General features: G+C 41.2%; 1 protein-coding gene across 2 annotated transcripts; it reads left to right on the forward strand.

The window, feature by feature from the left end:
• Positions 1–295: 295 nt before the first annotated feature.
• On the forward strand, positions 296–21,127 carry LOC132402442 (VIP peptides-like). 2 transcript variants are annotated; one of them, XM_059985294.1, is made up of 7 exons: positions 296–442; positions 562–682; positions 1,431–1,556; positions 5,828–5,935; positions 14,664–14,777; positions 17,672–17,764; positions 20,824–21,127. In XM_059985294.1, the coding sequence occupies exons 2-6, from the start codon at positions 576–578 to the stop codon at positions 17,727–17,729; spliced, it is 513 nt and encodes a 170-aa protein (XP_059841277.1). In that variant the 5' UTR covers positions 296–442; positions 562–575; the 3' UTR covers positions 17,730–17,764; positions 20,824–21,127. The 2 variants fall into 2 exon arrangements, with proteins under 2 accessions (XP_059841277.1, XP_059841276.1); XM_059985293.1 differs by having other exon boundaries at positions 565–682.
• Positions 21,128–23,169: the final 2,042 nt, after the last annotated feature.

Consider the following 23,169-nt stretch of genomic DNA (forward strand, 5'->3'; position numbering starts at 1 on the left):
ACGATCATGCGTGTGTAAAATCTATTAGTGGTTGGAATTCGCCGAGAGCAACAGTTAGACGCCGAGGCAGCAAAAGTGTTCAGTTTTGATGCCAGTCTCCCCTTGGCGGCACTTTCTCAATAAAATCCTCAGTTGTCTCTGCTCCAGTTCCACGGGGAGTACAGGTGACGTCTTTGGCCGTTCATCAGTTGCCTCTCTTTGGAACGGGAAAGTGACCGCCCTTTGTGGACGGATACGAGCCTGCGGTATATAACCAGGAACTTTCAGGCTGTTGACAGTCGGACATCTAGCCAAAGAGACACGGGTGCGAGTAACGCATCGCGTCCTTCCTAGAACAGAGTGAGAAATCAAAGTACAGTCCTCCGCTAGAGTTCTGCGAAAAGATAAAGAAATCGTTTCGCGGCTCCTTCAGCACCAAGGACAGCAACACGCCTTCCTTTCGGTAAGTTTCACGGCATTCAAATTGGAAACGATCCTTGAAGTGGGATCCGGAGGAGGGAGAGAAAGGGAGCAGAGGGCTTGGGGTAATGGGGTGTGTTGAGTAACGTGTTGTTTGGATAGCAGGACACTTCGAAATGGTGATCAAATTCGGCTCCTATTCGGTGACGCTTCTCGCGCTCTTCAACTTTCTCTGTTCCCGGGGATCGGCCTTTCCGGCACTGGGCGGCTACTCCGAGCTAAGGTAGGCGATCCTCCCAGTAGGACAGCCCATGGTAATTTTACTTTGAAGATATTTCAAAATTTAACTGGTCCTGTTCCAGGTAATAAAACTATATTTTGGCGATGCTTGAAATCTAAAGTAATACATGCAAAATGCTGGAGGAACTCAACAGGTCAGGCAGCATCTGTGGAAAGGAATAAAGAAATCCTGATAAGTTCTGAAGAAGGACTCGGGGCTGAAAAGTTTTTAGTCATTTCCATAGATTTAGGAACCTATTAACTTTGCTTTAAATATACCCAATGGCTTGACTCCACAGATTCAGCACTATCTGGTTGAAAAAAATTCCTCCTCATCTCCGTTCTCAAGGGATGCCCTTGTATTCTGAGGCTGTGCCCTCTTGTCCTAGATTTCCTCGCAAGAGTAAATATCCTCTCAACTTCCACTCTATCTAGGTCTTTCAATGTCTGATGGGTTTCAATGAGATCCCCCTCATTATTCTAAGCTCCAGTGAGTACAGACCCAATCTATCATATACTCCTCACATGTTAACCCCTTCTCCCCTGGGATCATTCTCGTGAAATTCCTCTAGACCCTCTCCATTGCCAGCCCATTCTTTCTTGTACAGACAGCAAACCCCCAGGTGTGCATTCATTGATAAACCCCCAATACTGTTTAGATGCAGCTTGTGCATTTATTTTTCTCTTGCCTGTGGCTTCAAGGACATTACTTTATTCCAGTGACAAGACTGATTTTTCCTTCTGACTCATAGGCTGGGAGATGCCATTGGACTTGATGTAAAGAGTGTAGAGGAGCGATCACTGTTACCATCGGACACTGACAGTGACGCTTCCGATAGTGAGAACCTCTTCTACCAATTGTCTGCAAACTTCCCGAGGTGAGTAATCAGTTCATTGCTAATGCAGGAGCGTCTGAAGGAGCTGCCAATACCATTAGCCATTAAGAATCTATCCAGTTATCATCAAGAAGCAATCATGAGTACAGAAATACAAACACGGAATTCTGGAAGAACTCAGGAAGTCATGTAGCACCCATGGAGGGGAATAAAGAGTCGATGTTTCAGACCTGAAAGAAATGAGGGCTGGGATTAAAAAGGGAGGAGAGGGATGAAGTACGAGCTGGAAGGCAGTAGGTGAGATTGGGTCAGGGGGAAGTTGGATGGGTGGGGCAGGGGGAATGCATTGAGAACCTGGGAAGTGATATGAGGAAGACATAAAGGGCTGGAGAAGAGGGAATCGAATAGCAGAGGAGTGTGTGCTGTACCATGGGAGAAGGGGAAGGAGGTGGGCATCAGTGAACCATGATGGGCAGGGGAGGATAAGAGAATGGGTGAGATGAGACCCAGAAGAGGGAAGATAGAAATTGAGAAGGAGGCAGAGGGAGAAAATACCTGAAGTTAGATGAAGTGATGTTCATGTTGTTAAGAGGTATGGGTATAGGAGAGAGAATGGGTTATCAGCGGGAGGTGTGGAAGCAGGCAGACTGGTGGACTATTCTATGGTCTATGTGTGCAAGCTGTGTAATGTGTGTATGAGTATTTGTCTATGAATATGGAACCCAGAACATTACAGCACAGTACAGGCCCTACAGCCCATAATGTTGTGGTGACCTTTTAACCTACTCTAAGATCAACCGTACCTTTCCCATTCACATAGACCTCCGTTTTTCTATTGTCCATGAGCCTATCTAAGAGTTTCTTACAGTGTACATCTGTAATATATCTGCCTCTACAACCACCCTCAGCAAAGCATTCCATGCACCCAATATTCCCTGTAAATGAAAAAATAGCTCCAACATTACTCCATGCTTTCCTCTAAACACGTTTGTGTTTATGTTGTGAATGCGTGTGGGAGTGTATGTGAGAGCCTATTTGTCAGTGTGTGTTTATGTGTGTGCGTGAGTATGTATGTGTCTGTGAATGAGTGTGTATTTGGATGTGTCTGAAAGTAAGTGTGAATGCAAGACCACGTGTGCTAGAGAGAGGGAGTGTGTGTGTGCAAGAGAGAGAGAATATGTGTGTACAAAGGAAATGGGGTGTGTGTGTGTGTGTGAAAATGTGAGGGAGTGTTTGCCAGAGAGAGGGTTTGTCTGTACCAGAGAGCAAGTGGGAGAAAGACAGAAAGAGAATAAGTGTGTGTGTGAAAATGAGAGAGAATGTAGGGAATGCTTGCCAGAGAGAGAGAGAGAGTGAGGTATAAGAAATGGAGTTGTGTGTGCGAGAGATAGCGAGTATGTGTGTGTGTGTGTGTGTGTGTGTGTGTGTGTGTGTATGTGTGTTTCCCTATAGGAAACATCCTCTCCATATACATTCCATCTAGACCTCCCAATATTCAATATATTTCAATGAGATCCTCACTTATTATTCCAAACTCAGGTGCGTATAGGCCCAGAGCCATCAAACGCTCATATGTTAAACCATCCATTCCCAGAATCATTCTTGTGAACCTCCTCTGAACACTCTTGAATGCCAGCATGATTTTTCTGTTAAGAGACTCAAAACTACTCACTATACTCCAAGCACATCCTGAGCAATGCTTTATAAAGCCTCAGCATCACATTCTTGCCCTCTCAAAAGAAATGCTAACAGTGCATATGCCTTCCTTACCTCTAAGTCAACCTAAAAGTTAACTTAGGGAATTTGTGCAACTGACTTTCGAATGTTCTGCCCATTCAAAACATAATCAATGACTTTCCTCCTTTCATCAAAGTGCATGGCCATACTCCCCGGACTATATTTCATCTGCCACTTCTTTGCCCGCTCTCCCAATATCTATAAGTCCTTCTGCACTCTCTGCTTCCTCAACACTGCAGCAGTCAACTAAAAAATGCACCCTTTATTCTCACTTTTTGCTTCCCGCCAGTCATTTGTCTTCAATACATCTAGTTCATTTCCTGTAATACCATGGGCTCTTTTCTTTCCTCATGTGTCAACTTGTCAAAGACCTTTTAATAATACAAGTAAACAACATCCACTGATTCTTCTTTTTCTATTTGTCTGTTATTTCCTCAAAGAATTTCAACAGTTTTGTCAGGCAAGAATTCCCCTTCAGAAAGCATGCTCACTATGGCCTATTTTATCATGTGCCTCAAGTACTTGGAAACTTCACCCTTAATAAAGGACTCTAACAATCTTCTCAACCACTAAGATCAGACTAACTAGCCTCTAGTTTAATTTCTTCTGCACCTCTCCCTTCTTGAAGAGTGGAGTGAGGTCCAGTCATCCAGAACCATTCCAGAATCTAGTGATTCTTGAAAGATCATTACAAATGCCTCAACAATCTCTTCTGCTGCCTTGTTTAGAACCCTGGGGTGTAGTCCATCTGGTCCAGGTGATTTATGTACTTTCAGACCTTTCATCTTTCCAGGCATCTGCTCCATTGCAATAGGAACAACACTCATTTCTGCCCTCTGACACTCATGAATTTTTAACATACTGCTGGAACCATCCACAGTGCAGACTGACAGAAAATAATACATTTCTTGCTCATTTTGTTGTCCCCCATTACTACCTCTCCACCATCATTTTCCAGTGGTCTCATTTCCATTCTCGCCTCTCTTTTGCTCTTTTTATATTTGAAAAATCTTTTCATATCCTCTGTTATATTATTGGCTAGCTTCCCTTCATATTTCATACTTTCTCTCCTTATGAATTTTTTGTTGCCTTCTCAAGACATACAAAAAAGCTGGATGAACTCAACAGGTCGGGCAGCATCCGTTGAAAGAAGCAGTCAATGTTTCAGGTCGAGATCCTTTGTCAGGACTAAAGAAGGTGCCTTTATAGGGGCCCTGTAAAGAAGGTGGGGAGAAGGTGGAAAACCAATCAGAGGAAAGATCAAGGGGTGGGGGGGGGAAGCAGGGAGGGTATAGGCAGGAGAGGTGAAGAAGGAATCTAAGGGGAAAGTACTATGGGTAGTAGAAGGCAGAGTCATGACAGGTGATAGGCAGCTAGAAGAGGAGACAGAGTAGAGGTGGGACGGGTAAGGGAGAGGGAGGGAATTACTGGAAGTTGGAGAATTCAATGTTCATACCAAGGGGCTGGAGACTACCCAGACGGTATATGAGATGTTATTCCTCCAACCAAAGTTTGGCCTCATCATGGCAGTAGAGGAGGCCATGTATGGACATATCCAAATGGGAATGAGAGGGAGAGTTGAAGTGAGTGGTAACTGGGAGATCCCATCTGTTGTGGCGGACGGAGCGTAGGTGATCGACGAAGCGGTCCCCCAATCTGCGTCGGGTCTCGCCGATGTAGAGGAGGCCGCACTGGGAGCACCGGATGCAATAGATGACTCCAGCAGACTCGCAGGTGAAGTGTTGCCTCACCTGGAAGAACTGCTTGGGGCCCTGAATGGTGGTAAGAGATGAGGTGTAGGGACAGGTGTAGCACTTACAATTGCAATTTACTCTGCCTTCTACTACCCATAGTGGTTTCCCCTTAGATTCCTTCTTCACCTCTCCTGCCTATCCCCTCCCTTCTTTCCCTCCCCCATCCCTTGATCTTTCCTCTGATTGGTTTTTCACCCTCTCCCCACCTTCTTTATAGGGCCCCTGCCCCCTCCTTCTTTAGTCCTGACAAAGGGTTTTGACCTGAAATGTTGACTGCTTCTTTCAACGGATGCTGCCCGACCTGCTGAGTTCATCTAGCTTTTTTGTACGTCTTGATTTGACCACAGCATCTGCAGTGCACTTTGTGCTTAGTTGCCTTGTATGAGCTTCCCAATCCTCTAATTTCCCACTAATTTTTGCTGCATTATGCTCTCTCTTTTGGTTATATGCGGTCCTTGAATTCCCTTGTCAGCCATGGTTGTTTCATCTCCCCTTCAGAATATTTCTTCATCTGTGCAATGTATCTATCCTGCACATTCCAAATTGTCTCTAGAAACTCCAGCCATTGTTATTTTGCCAATTATCCGCTTCCAGTCAACTTTGGCCAGATCCTCTCTCATACATCTGAAATTCCCTTTATTGTAATACTGATACATGTGAATTTATCTTCTCCCTCTAATTGCATGGTGAATTCTATCATTTTATGATCATTGTCTCCTAAGTGTTCCTTTACCTTAAACCCCCTAATCAAACTTGATTCATTACATAACAACTAATGTAAAATCACCAAGTTCTATTAATTTATATCTTTGTTCCTTGCAGTAGAGTAACGCGACACTCTGATGGACTTTTCACCAGCGAGTTCAGCAAAATTCTCAGCAGGGAAGCCGCCAGAAGATACCTCGCAAAACTAAAAGGAAAAAGAACTGGGTAAGAGGTTGCAGGGCAGGGCTCGGGGAGTGTGGTGATATTGCTGGTTACATGTACAATAAAGCAAAAGACTAAGATATCGGAGAAGAATTAGGCTGTTCACCTAATCAAGTTTACCCACCACTGACATCAAACTTATAGGCCGATAATTGCTAGGTTTACTCTTAGAACCCTTTTTAAACAATGGAACCACATGAGCAATACGCCAATCCTCTGGCACCATCCCCGTTTCTAATGACATTAGAAATATTTCTGTCAGTGCCCCTGCTATTTCTACTCTAACTTCCCTCAAGGTCCTAGGGAACTCCAGACATAGAGAAAAAGTAATTATGAGAACTAAGTAGAAATATTATGAATTAGGTGAAAGATCACATAACATTCTTGCTTTGCAGCCAAAAACAGAAGGCTTCTAAAACAATAAATGCAATTAGAACAAGTGCAAATAAGATTACTTATAAACCTTTAGAAATTAATGAAACTTTTAAAAAATTTTATACTGAACTATATCAATCAGAATCACAAAATAAGATTGCCGAGATAGATAAATTTTTATCACAAATATCCCTTCCACAATTAAATTTGGAAGAACAGAAAGGATTAGATATGCCCTTTACATTAAACGAGGTTGAAGAAGCTTTAGGATCACTTCAGAGTAATAAATCCCCAGGAGAAGATGGTTTTCCTCCTGAATTTTATAAAAAAATTAAAGATTTATTAATTCCTCCTTTTATGGAACTAATACATCAAGTGGAAAGAATGCATAAACTCCCACAATCTTTTTCAACAGCGAACATAACTGTATTGCCAAAAAAATAGAGATCCTTTAAAACCAACATCATATTTCTTTGTTGAATACAGATTATAAAATAATAGCAAAAATTTTATCTAATAGAATATCTAAATATTTACCAAAATTAATACATATGGATCAAACAGGTTTTATTAAAAACAATCAACAGATAATATAACCTGGTTACTTAGTATAATTCATGAAATGAGTGTGGCAGTTGCTTTGGATGCAGAAAAAGCATTTGATAGATTGGAATGGGATTTTTTATTTAAGGTATTGGAAAAATATGAGTTAGGAAAATCTTTTATAAAATGGATTAAAACCTTAAATACTAATCCTCAAGCTAAAGTAGTTACAAATGTTCAGATTTCAACACCATTTTGCTTAACGAGGTCAACTAGACAAGGCTGCTTTATTTGTATTGGCTTTATCACCTGCTTTATTTGTATTGGCAACAGAACCATTAGCTGAATTAATTAGAACAGATTCAGACATTGTGGGCTTTAGAGTTAATCAAGAAGAATATAAGATTAATTTATTTGCTGATGATGTTTTGATTTATTTAACCAACCCATTGCAATCTTTGCAAGGACTATCTTTTAGATCAGAAGAATATGGGAAAATATCAGGGTATAAAGTAAATTGGGATAAAAGTGAAATTTTACCCCTTACCAAAGGAAAATATTATCAATGTCGATTAGTAACTCAATTTCGATGGCCAATAAATGGGATAAAATATTTAGGTATAAGAGTTGATAATGATGTAAAAAATTTATATAAACAAAATTATTTGCCATTATTAAAAAAAAGAGGATCTTGATAAATGGACGATGTTACCAATAACATTAATAGGTAGAGTTAATGCTGTAAAAATGAATATATTTCCTAGATTGCAATATTTATTCAAACTTTACCAATACAATTGCCTCAGAAGTTCTTTCAAGAACTGAATAAATATGTAAGGAAATTTCTTTGGAAAGGAAAGATGTCAAGAATATCATTGGAAAAATTGACATGTAAATTTGATTTAGGAGGGTTACAACTTCCAACTTATAAGAATTATTATAAAGCAAATCAACTTAGATTTATTGCGTCTTTTTTTGATGAAGAAAAACCGGCATGGATTAGAATAGAATTAGATAAGATAGGAGAAAACATACCAGAAGATTTTATATATAAATGGGAATCCAAATGGATACGGGAAAGAAAAGAATCTCCTATATTAAGACACGATTGATTTATGAAGTAAGGTAAATATGGATGATGAGTTAAAGAAAATTTTATTAGCAAAAAGAACTTTAATTCAAAATAGGCTTATTCCTTTTACAATGGATAATAAACTTTTACATAATTGGTTCCAAAAGGGGATTAAATATATAGGTTATTGTTTTGAAGAAGGTATATTGATGTCATTTGATCAATTAAAAAATAAATATAAAATATCAAACAACACTCTTTTCTGTTATTTTCAATTAAAGGCTTATTTACGAGAAAAGCTGGGTCAAACAATGTTAATGCCAAAACCTAGCGAAATAGAAATATTAATTCAAAAAGGAAAAATTAAAAAATTTACCTCCTGTATGTACAATTTGATTCAAAAACAGACAATTAAATCAGGAATTCATAAATCAAGACAAAAATGGGAATCTGTTTTGAATATTAAAATTGATGGAAAAAACTGGTCAAGATTATGTTCTGATAGTACGATAAATACAATAAATGTTCAACTTAGATTAGTACAATATAATTTTTACACCAATTTATTATAACACCACAGAAAATAAATAGATTAAATTCAAATATGTCTGACCAATGTTTTCGATGTAATCAAGAAATTGGTACTTTTTAACATTCTACTTGGTCTTGTTTTAAAATTCAATCATTTTGGACAAATCTAAGACTTTTATTGGAACAAATTACTGGAGTACAACTTCCACATAGTCCAATGTTATTTTTATTAGGAGACATTGAAGGGACAATACCGAAACTTAAATTGAATAAGTATCAGAAAAAATTTATAAAAATTGGATTGGCAGTAGCCAAAAAAGTTATCGCAGTTACTTGGAAATTTGACTTATATTTAACTATGGATCATTGGAATAATGAAATATATAGTTGTATTCCACTTGAAAAAAATTACATATAATCTAAGAAATGAATATGATATATTTTTGAAAATTTGGCTCCCATACCTACAAAAGATAGGATTAAATACATAGGTCCTTTGAAGATAAAATTATAAAGTATTTGGGAAAAGTAAAAATAAAAATAAAAATTATTTTGAACTCCATGGAGCATGTGGGGATCCTCCGATATCCAGGCAATCTTTCTCTTCTTTCTTTTTTTTTCTTTCTTTAGATAAGGGTTTGGGGGGGGGAGGGTTAAGGGGAGGGTTAATATTATATTTTTTTCTCTTTCACTATTTTATCATTACATTTATTCTTTGTAACGTTCTAAAAATTTAATAAATAAATATTTAAAAAAAGTCCTAGGGAATAACTTGTCAGGACCTGGAAACTTATCCACTTTTATATTCTTTAAAAGAGCCAGTACTTCCTCTTTCTTAATCATCATAATTTCCATAACTACCCTACTTGTTCTCCTAACCTTACACAATTCAATATCCTTCTCCTTAGTGAATACCGAAGGAAAGAAATAGTTCAAAATCTCCCCCATCTCTTTTGGTGCCACACATAGCCATCCACTCTGATTCTCTAAGAGACCAATTTTATCCCTCACTACGTACAAATAAGCTGGAGGAACTCAGCAGGTCGGGCAGCATCCGTTGATAGGAGCAGTCAATGTTTCGGGCCAAGACCCTTCGTCAGGACTAAAGAAGGAGGGGGCAGGGGCCCTATAAAGAAGATTGGGGAAGGGGGTAGGTGCAGGTGAAAAACCAATTAGAGGAAAGATCAAGGGATTGGAGAGGGGAAGCAGGGAGGGGATAGGCCAGAGAGGTGAAGAAGGAATCTAAGGGGAAAGCACTGTGGGTAGTAGAAGAAGGCAGAATCATGAGAGAGCTGATAGGCAGCTAGAAGAGGAGGCAGAGTGAAAGTGTGATATGGGAAGGGAGAGGGAGGGAATTACCGGAAGTTGGAGAATTCGATGTTCATACCAAGGGGCTGGAGACTACCCAGACTGTATATGAGGTGTTGCTCCTCCAGCCTGAGTTTGGCCTCATCATGGCAGTAGAGGAGGCCATGTATGGACATATCCGAATGGGAATGTGAAGGAGAGTTGAAGTGGGTGGCAACCGGGAGATCCTGTCTGTTGTGGCGAACGGAGCGGAGGTGCTCGACAAAACGGTCACCCAATCTGCGTCGGGTCTCGCCGATGTAGAGGAGGCCGCACCGGGAGCACCGGATGCAATAGATGACCCCAACAGACTCACAAGTGAAGTGTTGCCTCACCTGGAAAGACTGTTTGGGGCCCTGAATTGTGGTAAGAGAGGAGGTGTAGGGACAGGTGTAGCACTTACGCTTGCAGGGATAAGTACCAGGTGGGAGATCTGTGGGGAGGGACGTGTGGACCAGGCAGTCACAAAGGGAATGATCCCTATGGAAAGCAGAGAGGGGTAGAGAGGGAAAGAGAGAGTTTTTCACCTGCACCTTCTCCTTCCCCCCACTTTCTTTATAGGGCCCCTGCCCCCTCCTTCTTCAGTCCTGACGAAGGGTCTCGGCCCAAAACATTGACTGCTCCTTTCAATGGATACTGCCCAACCTGCTGAGTTTCTCAAGCTTGTTTGTACGTGTTGATTTGACCACAGCATCTGCAGTGTTCTTTGTGTTTATCCCTCACTATCCTTTTTTTTATTAATATAACTGTAGAAACCCTTTGGATTTATTTTCACCTTACTTGCCAAAGCAAACTCATATCTTCTTTTAGCTTTTATAATTTCTTTCTTAAGATTTTTTTTACATTCTTTATATTCCTTAAGCACTCATTTACTCCATGCTGCCTAAATTTATTGTAGATCTCTCTCTTTTTTTGAACCAAGTTTCCAATATCCCTTGATAAAGAACTGATGTGGCCTCACTTGGAGTGCAATTTTGGGTCCCTTATCTTCAAAAAGATGTGCTGAAACAGGAGACGGTTCAAAACAGGTTCACAAATATGATCATAAACAGATAAGCACAAGGTTGTGATTGTGGGAGATTTCATGGCTTTCTCAAACTTTTAATCTTTCCTTTCAACCTAACAGGAACATAAAGATTCTGTACCCTCAAAATTTCACCTTTAAATGATCTCAATTTCTCTATTACATTCTTCCCATGAAACAAATTGTCCCAATCCACTCCTTCTAAATCCCTTTGTATCTCCTCAAAGTTAGCCTTTCTCCAATCAAAAATCTCAACCCTGGGTCCAGTCCTATCTTTCTCCATAATTATATTGAAACTAATGGCATTGTGATCACTGGACCCGAAGTGCTCCCCAACACATACCTCCGTCACCTGACTTAAATCATTCCCTAACAGGAGATCCAACACTGCCCCTTCTCTAGTCGGTACCTCTATGTATTGTTGCAAAAAACTATCCTGCACACATTTTACAAACTCCAAACCATCCAGCCCTTTTACAGAATAGGCTTCCCAGTCTATGTGTAGAAAATTAAAATCTCCGACAATCACAACCTTGTGCTTACCTGTTTATGATCATATTTGTGAACCTGTTTTGAACCGTCTCCTGTTTCAGCACATCCTTTTGAAGATAAGAGACCCAAAATTGCTCACAAAACTTCAAGTGAGGCCACATCCGTTCTTTATAAAGTCTCAACATTACATCCTTGCTTTTTATATACTAGACCTCTTGAAATGAATTTGTTTTCCTCACCACAGACTCAACCTGCCTTGGGAATCCTGAACAAGGACACTCAAATCCCTTTGTACCTCAGATTTTTGTAATTTCTCTCCATTTAGAAATTGTTAACCCTTTGATTACTTCTACCAAACTGTATAAGCATGACCATATACTTCCTGACACTCTATTCCATCTGCCACTTCATTGCCTAGTCGCCTTATCTGTTTAAGTCCTTCTGTAGCCTCTCTACTTTTTCAAAACTACCTGCCCCTCAACCTTTCTTCGTATCATCTGAAAACTTTGCAACAAAGCCATCAATCCCATCATTTAAATCATTGACATATAACGTAAAAAGAATAAGTCCCAATGCAGATCCCTGTGGAAAACAACTAGTGACCAGCAGCCAACCAGCAAAGGTTTCCTTCATTCCCACACCTTGTCTCCTGCCAATTAGACACTGTTGTATCCATGCTAGAATCTTTCCTGTAATACCATGGGCTCATAGCTTGTTAAGCAGCCCCATATATTGCACCTTATCAAAGGGCTTCTGAAAATCCAAGTACACAACATCAACCAATTCTCCTTTCTCTATCCTGCTTGTAATTTCTTCAAAGAATTCCAACAGACTTGGGAGACAAGGTTTTCCTTGAGGAAACTATGCTGACTATGGCCCATTTTAACATCTGTCTCCAAGTACCACATCCTCAACAAGCCACTCCAACATCTTCCCAAACACTGAGGTCAGACCAGCTGGCCTATCATTTCCTTTCTTCTGCCTCTCTCTCTTCTTGAAGAGTGAAGTGACATTTGCAATTTTCTAGTCTTCTGAAACCATGCTAGAGTCTAGTGATTTTTGAAAGATCATTACTAATGCCTCCACAATCTCTTCAGCCACCTCTTTCAGAACTCGTAGGTGTAGACCATCTGGTTCAGGTCACATCTACATTGAGACCATTCAGTTTCCCTTTAATCTTCTCTCTAGTAATGGTAACTTCGCAGTTACCATTTGTAGGCCAGCTCCTTACTAATGTTTGGGAGTCTGTATACAACTCCCATCAGGGTCTTTTTACTCTTGCAAATCCTTAGCTCTATCCACAGTGATTCAACACCTTCTATGTCACCTCTTTCTAATGATTTGATTTCATTTTTTACCAACTGAGCAACACCTTCCCTACCTTCCTGTCTATCCTTTCAATACATTGTGTATCCTTGGATATTAAACTCCCAGTTATAATCTCCTTTCTACCACAATCCAGTTACGCCTACAATGTCACACATGCCAATCTGTGATAGTGCTACAAGTTCATCTAGATTTCAGTGACCATCACAATATATTGACATGGGAAGTGTGTGGCTGACCAGTTTCTAATGGAATGCCTGATGTGTTTCATGACATACTCACTATTCTGTGAGGTACTGGTGCCCTTACAAATCAAGAACCTGTCAACCTCATACTCATTGATGAGGCGTCCACGGTCACTTGTGGCAATAATTTCCACAGATTCACCAACCTCGGGTAAAGATATTCCTCCTTATCTCTGTTTTTTGTATTCTGATGCTCTGCCCTCTGCTCCTATGTCTCTGTAGAGGATTGAAACTTTTAGGTGAAGGGATAATTTTATAGAATGTCCGAATAACGATGAACTCTTTGAATTGACATGTGGTAGAGGACACTGACAGCAATGATTATTTGTCTTTTTGTCAAAGTCAGGTTTATTGTCATCTGCACAATTACATGTCTGCAGAGGTGCATTGGAAAAATTACTTGTAGCAGTAACATGGGCACATAATGTTAGTGACACAAAACAAATGAAAGATAAATTATACATCTTCTACAAGAAAGAACACAATTACAACAGAAACATCCATTTCAGTGGAAATCGATCTAAGTGATCATGGTGTTGCAGAACTGTAGTGATCAGGGTTGTGCCAGTTGGTTCAAGAGCCGAATAGTTGAAGGGAAGTAACTGAACCTGGTGGTGTGGGACTTCAGACTTCTGTAGCTCCTGCCCAGTGGTAGCTGTGAGAAGATGCCATGGCCTGGATAGTGGTGATCCCTGAAGATCGCTCTTGCCTTCTTGAGGCAGCACTTCCTGTAGATACAGCCGATGATGGGGAGGGATGTATTTGTGATGTAATGGGCTCAGTCCACTCCTCTTTCATTCATGAGGCACAGTGTCATGGTTTTGAAGGACAAAATTAATTATATTTCAATGTAGAATTGGATAGTTGAAATTCAAAGAGCATTGGAGAAAGACTTGTTTTTGTAAGAGAGCTCTTTCTCAGACCCAACAGAGGCTTGATCAGAAAATTCCTCTTTTCTGTTGCCCTTATCTCTAACTAGCTACAGTGTCATGGAGAGTGTGCTGCATATTACTGGACGTTTTTTCCTTTGGTAGTTGTTTTAAAGGGTGTTCTTTGGTGCTACTAGTCAATATTTCACCGTAATATCAGAATCATAGACAGATGGAGTTATACAGCTTGGAAACGAGCCCTTTGGCCCACGGGCCATGGTGAGGAAGAATCCTCCCTTCAAGTTCAGTTGCCTCCTTTCAGCCCATAATCCTCCAGGTGCCTCCCCTTCACGTACCTGTCCAAATGTTGCTCTTGACCACTTTCTCTGGCAGCTTGTTCCAGCTACTCACTACCCTCTGTGTGATGAGGTTACCTTTCAGGTCTCTGCCCTTCTCTTGTACCTGTGCCCACTTGTTTTTGAACACCCCCATTCCAGAGGAAAAGGCAACCATGTCAATACCCTCCATGAATTTATTACCTTCACTGAGGTCACCCCCTTCATACTCATCAAAATATCCAGTGTGGCCAGCCTTCCCCGACAGCTCGGGCTCTCTAGTGCAGGCAACATCTTCATAAATCTCTTCCGCACCCTCCCCAACTTGAGGACATCTTTCCTGCAACACTGGTGATTCACGGGAAGGAGTGGTAGATATTATAGTACAATCAAATATATTCCAAAAGTATACTCACGTATTAAAGTAAAACCCTCTGTGTGAATATCTTACTGTGTGTAATGTGTTTCAACAAGGGCTGGGGTTAGTTCTCAAGGAAGAGATTTATTCTGCAACTGGCTGTGTACTTGGCTGTCATACCCAGGACTAACATAAGTGTTGCTGGATTAAACAGCCTAGGAGCATCCAAACGTGAGGTCGATGACATCTTTGGTGACAATTACAGCCGTATCCAGAAGGAGATAATGTTGAAGAAGATGATCGACAACTTGTTGAACAGCAAGAGAAGGTAATGAAAGTAAACTTAAACCAATGATAAGAATCAAAGTGAAGTTTCAAATTCTCTCTCTCTGCTTCCAAGCCACCCCATGGTTTTTCCATCACCCATGACCGCTGAAGACTCGTTAACACTGAGTCATCTTCGCTGTATTTATGTTCCATCTTCTCTGACTTCTGAGTCTTAATCACAGCAGCATGTCTTCATCCCTGGACCTCCTTCCAGTCCTTCTATAAATTATCTATAAATATGTCAGAAGCAAAGGACAGAGGTGTAAGTGAATGATAAGTTGGGGAGAGGGGATCTGAAGATAACCCATGACTATGTGGTTAGCCATACATCAAACACCATCTATAAATTTGCTGAAGATACAAACATTTTTGTTGGAATCTCAGGTGGAGGTGAGCTGACACACAGGAGCGAGATGTCTCAGTTAGTTGAGTGGTGTCTCAGCAACAACCTTGCATTCAATGTCAGTAAGACAAAAGAGCTGATTCTGGACTTCAGGAAGGGTAAGACAAGGAAACACAAACCAATCCACAGAGAAGGATCAGTAGAGGAGAGGGTGAGCAGTTTCAAGTTCCTGGGTGTCAAGATCTCTAAGGATCTCCCCTGGTTCCAACATATCGATGTATCTATAAAGAAGGCAAGACAGAGGCCATATTTCATTAGGAGTTTAAAGAAATTGGGTTTGTCAACTAAAATACTTGAAAACTTGCATAGACGTACCATGGAGAGCATCCTGACAGGTTATGTCAATCTGTGGTATAGTGCGGGGGGGGGGGGGGGTGGGAGGGGTGAGGGGGATTGGTTGCAACTGCACTGGACCAAAAAAAGCTACAGAAAGTTGTAAAATTAGTCAGCTCCATCTTGTGTACTGGCCTCCATAGCACCCAAGACATCTACAAGAAGAAGTGCCTCTGAAAGGCAATGTCTATCATTAAGGACCAGCATCACCCAGGACATACCCACTTCTCATTGTTACTGTCAGGAAGGAGGTACAGGAGCCTGAAGACATGCACTCAGTGATTCAGGAACAGGTTCTTCCCCTCTGCTATATGATTTCCAAATAGAAATTGAACCCATGAGCACTACCTCACTTATTTTAATATACTCTATTTCAGTTTCTGCGTTATTTTTAATCTATTCTATATCTATATATACTTACTGTAATTGAGTTACTTATTTATTTTTCCTTTGTTTTCCATATTATGATGTATTGCATTGAACTGTTGCTGCTAAGTTAACAAACTTAACAAATGCCAGTGATAATAAGCCTGATTCTGATTATCCTTTTCACATCATAAGACATAGGCGCAGAGTTAGTCCATTCATCCCATTAAGCCTGCACTGCCATTTCATCATTACTGATTTATTATCCCTCTCAACCCCATTCTCATGCCTCCTCCTTGTAAGCTATCATTCCCTAACTGATCAAGAACTTATTAACCTCTATTTTAAATATATCCAGTGACTTGGCCTCCTTAGATGTCTGAGACAATAAATTACACAGATTCACCACTCTCTGGATGAAGAAACTACTTGTTATCTCAATTCTAAAGGGACATCCCTCTACTTTAAAGTTTGGGGATAATTGTATTCAGGTTCATCATTGTTTAGCCCTGATTTCTTGTGGCCACATGTATAATTTCAATGTTTAAGTATCTGATTCACTTACAGGTGTTGTATGCATTGATGTGTTAAGATTTATGTCACTTGCTTCAGTGCAGATAGGTTTTGAATGTGTATTAGTTTAAGGAAATTACATCGTGGCATCAGGTAAATTGGCCCAATCAGTGTTTGTGTTCAACTCCCACACAGAACACCTGCTAATACCTTGTACTGTTCACCTCTTCTGATCAGTCCTATTCCTGAATGTGTCACCATCAGCTCAGCTTTATCATCAACTCAGATCTTGCAATCCACAAGCTTTCAATCCTCTACACTGCTCCTCCCTCCCACTGTATGATAGTGTACCACTATTTCAGGACTGCAGAGAATTAAATGTACTTTTGAAATGGACCCTGTAATTGTACTGTGCGTTCAACTCATGTGCTTTTGTAATTCTCAGGCCCAAAATCAGAACTAGGTGTATTATCATTGACTTCCATCATGAAATCTGCTGTAGTACAATGAGGAATATATAAAAGATGATAGTGTAAAATGAGAGCAAGTTAGTGAGGTAGCCTTCACTGAGAAATCTGATGGTGGATGGAAGAAGCTGTTCCTCAAGCAAACATAGAGTGATGAGATGAGAGCACATTCTAAGTGGTGGTGATCCTTTATGATGGATCCTGCTATCTTGAGGCATCATGTTTTGAGATATCCTTGATGCTGGGCAGACTTGTGATCATGATGGTCTTATGGCTGAGTTTATAACCCTCTTCTGATTTTTCTGATCTTATGAATTGTTGCTTCCAAACCACTTTGCGATGCAACTATTTAGAATGCTCCTCACCATGCATCCATAGGAAACTGCAAGGATCTTTAGATCTCCTCAAATACCCAATCAAATGTAGCTGCTGATGTGCCTTCTTCAGAATTACAGCAGTATTTTGGGACCACAATAGACACCCTGAAATGTGAAGGTTGATTTTTAAATTTAGTCAACCAAATACCACTGGAATTAAATTATTGACATCAATATTGGTGGTGATAAAGTGACTGGATTGTTTGAAAAACTCCTCAGCACTGTCCTATAGAGCCGGGAGTTTGACTTCCTGTGCAGGTTTGAAGTATGCAAGCATTTCTGCCAGTGAAGAAGATGGACATAATTTACTGGGTGGGTCCCCATCAGCCACATCTTTTGAATGGACCAGAGCTTGTATGAAACAATGACCCAAGCTAGGCAAGATGAATGCACCAACATTGAGCCTGCCTAACCTCTGAAATAACTCTTTCAACAGCCTGGAAGATCTGAACTTAGACAACCTCTTGGACACCGTGCCAGTTGGTGAGAACTAGACAGTGCAGACCTTTTGAATCACTCTCCACCTTTGGTGAGTTCAACCTCTAGCAAGCAGTGTGTATGAGATACAGTTGTGTATGCCATCTTCAAATCCGCATCAACATTTGCATTGGTAAATCTATGCAGATATAGACTGTTAAATTGGGGAACTGTTGGTTCTCTGTATATTATGGAGAGTAGGCTAATACAGACGGTTGGTGTTTAATTTCTATGGCCTTTAGACACAATTACTATCACACACTGCGGCATGATGCTTTGATCAGACTCATAGAGTCATAGACCAACAGAGCACAGAAACAGGCTCTTTGGTCCATCTAGTCCGTGCTGAACTATTACGTTGCCTGGTTCAATCAAACTGTGCCTGCACCATAGCCCTCCATGCCCATCCCAAACATGTGGTTATCCAAACTTCTCTTAAGTTTTGCAATCGAACCCACATCCGCCACTTTCGCTGGCAGCTCAATCCACACTCTCATTACCTTCTGAGTGAAGAGGTTTCATGTCATGTTCCCCTTAATCATTTCACCTTTCACCCTTCACGCATTTACTCTCCCTACACCCTTCATAATTTTGTATCCCTCTATCAAATCTCCCATCAATCTTCTACATTCTAGGGAATAAAGTTCTAATCTATTCAAGCTTTCCCTTAAAAATCAGGTCCTCAGGTACCAACAACATCCTTATAAACCTTCTCTGTGCTCTTTCACGAGGAAATCTGCAGATGCTGGAAATTCAAACAACACACACAAAATGCTGGTGGAACACAGCAGACCAGGCAGCATCTATAGGGAGCAGCGCTGTCAATGTTTTGGGCCGAGACCCTTTGTCAGGACTAACCGAAAGGAAAGATAGTAAGAGATTTGAAAGTAATGGGGGGAGGGGGAAATGTGAAATGATAGGAGAAGACTGGAGGGGGTGGAATGAAGCTAAGAGCTGGAAAGGTGATTGGTGAAAGTGATACAGAGCTGGAGAAGGGAAAGGATCATGGGATGGGAGGCCTCAGGAGAAAGAAAGGAGGGGGGAGGGAGCACCAGAGTGAGATGGAGAACAGGCAAACAAATAAATATGTCAGGGATGGGGTAAGAAGGGGAGGAGGGGAATTAACGGAAGTTAGAGAAGTCAATGTTCATGCCATCAGGTTGGAGGCTACCCAGCCAGTATATAAGGTGTTGTTCCTCCAACCTGAGTTTGGATTCATTTTGACAATAGAGGAGGCCATGGATAGACATATCAGAATGGGAATGGGATGTGGAATTAAAATGTGTGGCCACTGGGAGATCCTGCTTTTTCTGGCGGACCGAGCATAGGTGTTCAATGAAACAGTCTCCCATTCTACGTCAGGTCTCACCAATATATAAAAGTCCACACGGAGCACCGGACGCAGTATACCACACCAGCCGACTCACAGGTGAAGTGTCGCCTCACCTGGAAGGACTGTCTGGGGCCCTGAATGGTGGTGAGGGAGGAAGTGTAAGGGCAGATGTAGCACTTGTTCCGTTTACAAGGATACGTGCCAGGAGGGAAATCGGTGGGAAGAGATGGGGGGGACGAGTGGACAAGGGAGTCACATAGGGTGCGATCCCTGCGAAAAGCAGAAGGGGGGAGGGAAAAATGTGCTTGGTAGTGGGATCCCGTTGGAGGTGGCGGAAGTTATGGAGAATACCGGGATCCCTGTTCTCCATCTCCCTCTAGTGTTCCCCCCCTTTCTTTCTCCTGAGGCCTCCCGTCCCATGATCTTTTCCCTTCTCCAGCTCTGTATCACTTTCGCCAATCACCTTTCCAGCTCTTAGCTTCATCCCACCCCCTCCGGTCTTCTCCTGTCATTTCGCATTTCCCCCTCCCCCCACTACTTTCAAATCTCTTACTATCTTTCCTTTCGGTTAGTCCTGACGAAGGGTCTCAGCCCGAAACGTCAACAGCGCTTCTCCCTATAGATGCTGCCTGGCCTGCTGTGTTCCACCAGCATTTTGTGTGTGTTGTCTGTACTCTTTCAATCTGCTTGATATTTTTTCCTGTAGGTCGGTGACTAATCTCCACACTGTACTCCAATTTAGGACTCACTAATGTCTTATAAAACTTCAGAATTACTTCCCAACTCCTATACTCAATTCTTTGGTTTATGAAGGCCAATGTACCAAAAGCAATCATTATGACCCTATCTATCTGCGATTCCACTTTCAAGAAATGATGCATCTGTATTCATAGAAGCTCAGTGCCTTGCCATTCAGAATAAGATCTTTGCATTTAAATTAGGATTGAACTGCTGTAAAATTGCTTTAATATTTCAGCCATTCAGGTAGCTTAGGTAATGAGTCAAGGTCCCCTTATACTATCAGCTTAAACGGAATCATCTCTGAAATTAGCAGTTCCAGAAGAAAGCACTAGAGGGCAACAAGGAACAGGAACTAAACAGTGAAAACACAAAAATACAACTGCAGATGCTGTGGATCAAAGAATACGTACACAACGCTAGGGTCCTGATGAAGGGTTTCGGCCTGAAACATTGGCTACTCTTTTCTCACGGGTGCTGCCGGACCTGCTGAGTTCTTCCAGCGTTGTGTACGTACTAAACAGTGAACTTGCCTGCTACACCCACACACCAGAATGGATTTAAAAGAAGAGAATTCCTGTATTTGTTAAACGGGTTTATCATCTGCCTGACCAACTCTGGAAACCAAGTTCACTCCTCTGCCATGCTAGACAGATGTAAGGTCAAACCGAAGAATTCACTCTGAGCAGTGAGCTCCTTTCAATAGCACTGTGAGTCACAGTTAGGGACAGAATATCAGCTGCACGACCTGTCTTTCTCCTCACAGCAGCTCTTTCCTACGAACGTAGAGCCATTCAGTCCCTGTGGAATGGGCCAGTGCATATCTTGGCGTCGCGCTGGAGTGCGTGACTTTTGAAAACAACTCAATTACTTCACTTTGGCACGGTCCCATTGGAATTTGATAGAAATATAGTTGTGTCCATACAATTTTTCTGTTACACACTACCTTTTAAAAGAGGCTGGAACATTTCTGACAGTAATTAGCTTCAGCTGATAAAAGAACTATGTGGACTAATGCCTGGCATTCTTGCTTTAAGCAGAACCCCTGAAGACAGTCCTAGTTACCTCCTGAACGGAAAAACTGCACACAGCCTTTTTTGATGATTGATCTCGTGAAGAAGCCAATCTGTTTCAAACTCCTAACCAACATGTTGTACAGTGAATGTTCTGGTGTCCAATGTAGTTGTTCATAAATGAGAGTCACTGTTTACACACTGTAAATAACATCCTTTTGCTCTTGTCAAATTCTGTGTATGGTTTGTCTCTATCTCTGTCTATTAGCTTTGGACTGAGATACCCTCTGTAATGTTACACTTTGTTGTTATCCTTGTACTAATAAATGTATTGCAAGTAACTCATGAAGACTGCATTTTATTGTGTTTAACAGTCATAAAGAAATGTCCTCTTTCCTTTAGACTTTAACAGGTTGCAAGTATAGGCAAGTAGGAACAAATGAGGTGCTTGTGGAGTCTAAAAAATGTAAGAAAACACTTATGAAAGAAATCAGGAGAGCTGAAAGAATGCATTAGCAGTCTATGTGATGGAGAATCCTAAGGGATTTTACAAATATGTTCAGAGCAAAATGATTGCAAGGGACAAAATTGTTCCTCTGGAAGATCAGAATGGTAATCCAAGTATGGAACAAAAACAGATGTGGGAGATCTTAAATAAACTTTTTTCATCTGTATTTACTCAGGAGATGGACACAGAGTCTATAGAAGTGAGGCAGAGCAGCATCAACTTCATAGACCCTGTACAGATTATAGAGGAGGAGGTGTTTGCTACCCTGAGACAAATCAGAGTGGATAAATCCCTAGGACCTAACATTGTGTTCCCAGGGTCCCTACGGGAGGCAAGTGCAGAAATTGCTGGGGCTTTAGCAGAAATATTTAAATCATCCTTAGCAACAGGAGAGAGGAGAGATACCAGAGGATTGACGGATAGCCAATGTTTTTCCACAGAGGGAAGTCGCAGTGCTTGAATCTTTGGAGCAGAGTCTGTGTCTGTGGCTCAGAAGAAGAAGATGAGGCACGCTGTGGAGATAGGGGATTCATTAACAGGGGAACGGACAGGAGGTTCTGTGGGTGGGATCAAGATTCCTGGATGGTATGTAGCTTCCTGGGTACCAGGGTACAGGATATCTCAGATCAAGTACTCAGTACTCTTAAGTGGAATGGTGAACTGCCAGATGTCGTGGTCCACGTAGGTACCAATGGCATTGGTAGGACAAGCGATGAGGTTCTGCATAGGGGGCTATTTGCTAAGTTAAAGGGCAGGACCTTCAGGACTGTAATCTCAGGATTGCTGCCATAGCATATGCCAATGAGGGCAAAACTAAGAAGGCAATACAGTTTAATACATGGCTAAGTAGTTGGTGTAGGAGGGAGGACATAAGATTTTTGGATCATTAAGATCTCTTCCAGGGAAGGTGGGACCTGTTCAGAAGAGATGGTTTGCACCTGAATTGGAGGGGGACTAATAGCCTAGAGGGAAGACTTGTTAATGGTGGGGTTTAAACTTGAGTTGAGTTGCGAGTGTCCTGAGGTGCCTATATTTTAATGCAAGAAGGAAAGGTGGATAACAGTGCTGAAAGTGATGCAGCTGGTTCACAAACGGAGGCAATGTGTAGTGAGGGGAGGCTATTGATAGGGGAAAATTACAGTCAACAGGATGAGTTGTAATGTAAAAGGCAGATAAAATGGAAAAGACTGAATACAGGACTGAAGCTGTTGTATCCGAATGCGCACAGTATATGGAATAAAGTAGATGAACTTGCAGCACTGTTGTTGATTGGCAGGTTTGTTGTTGCAGGTTTCAACCACTGAATCATGGTTGAAAGAAGATTATAGCTGGGAGTCTAATGGCCAAGGAGCCATATTCTATCAAAGGGATAGGCAGAAAGGCAGAAGGGGTGGCATAGGTCTACTGATAAAAAATGAAATGAAATCATCAGGAAGAAGTGACATAGGGTCAGAAGGTGTCAAATCATTGTGGATAGAACTGAGGAACTGCAGGGGTAAAATGACCCTGATGGGAGTTGTATACAGACGTCCAAGCTGCGGTAGGAAGGATATGGTTCACAAATTACAATGGGAGATAGAAATGTGTGCCAAAAGGACAATATTACAAAAGGCATTGGGGATTTCAATGTGCAGGTACATTGGGAAAATCAGGTGGGTGCTGGTTTAGAAGAGGGGGAATCTTTAGAGTGCCTGCAAGAGTTTACTAGAAGATCAGCTATTCTGCTTAGGATGTCGTGCAATGAACCAGAATTGGTTAGAGAGCTTAAGGTAAAAGAATCCTTAGGGAAAAGTGATCGTCACATGATCAAATTCATTCCGAAATTTGAGAAGGAGAAGCTAAAGTCAGATGTGTCAGTATTGCAG

Source organism: Hypanus sabinus, chromosome 12 (assembly GCF_030144855.1).
Source record: "Hypanus sabinus isolate sHypSab1 chromosome 12, sHypSab1.hap1, whole genome shotgun sequence".
Classification (NCBI taxonomy): Eukaryota; Metazoa; Chordata; class Chondrichthyes; order Myliobatiformes; family Dasyatidae; genus Hypanus; species Hypanus sabinus.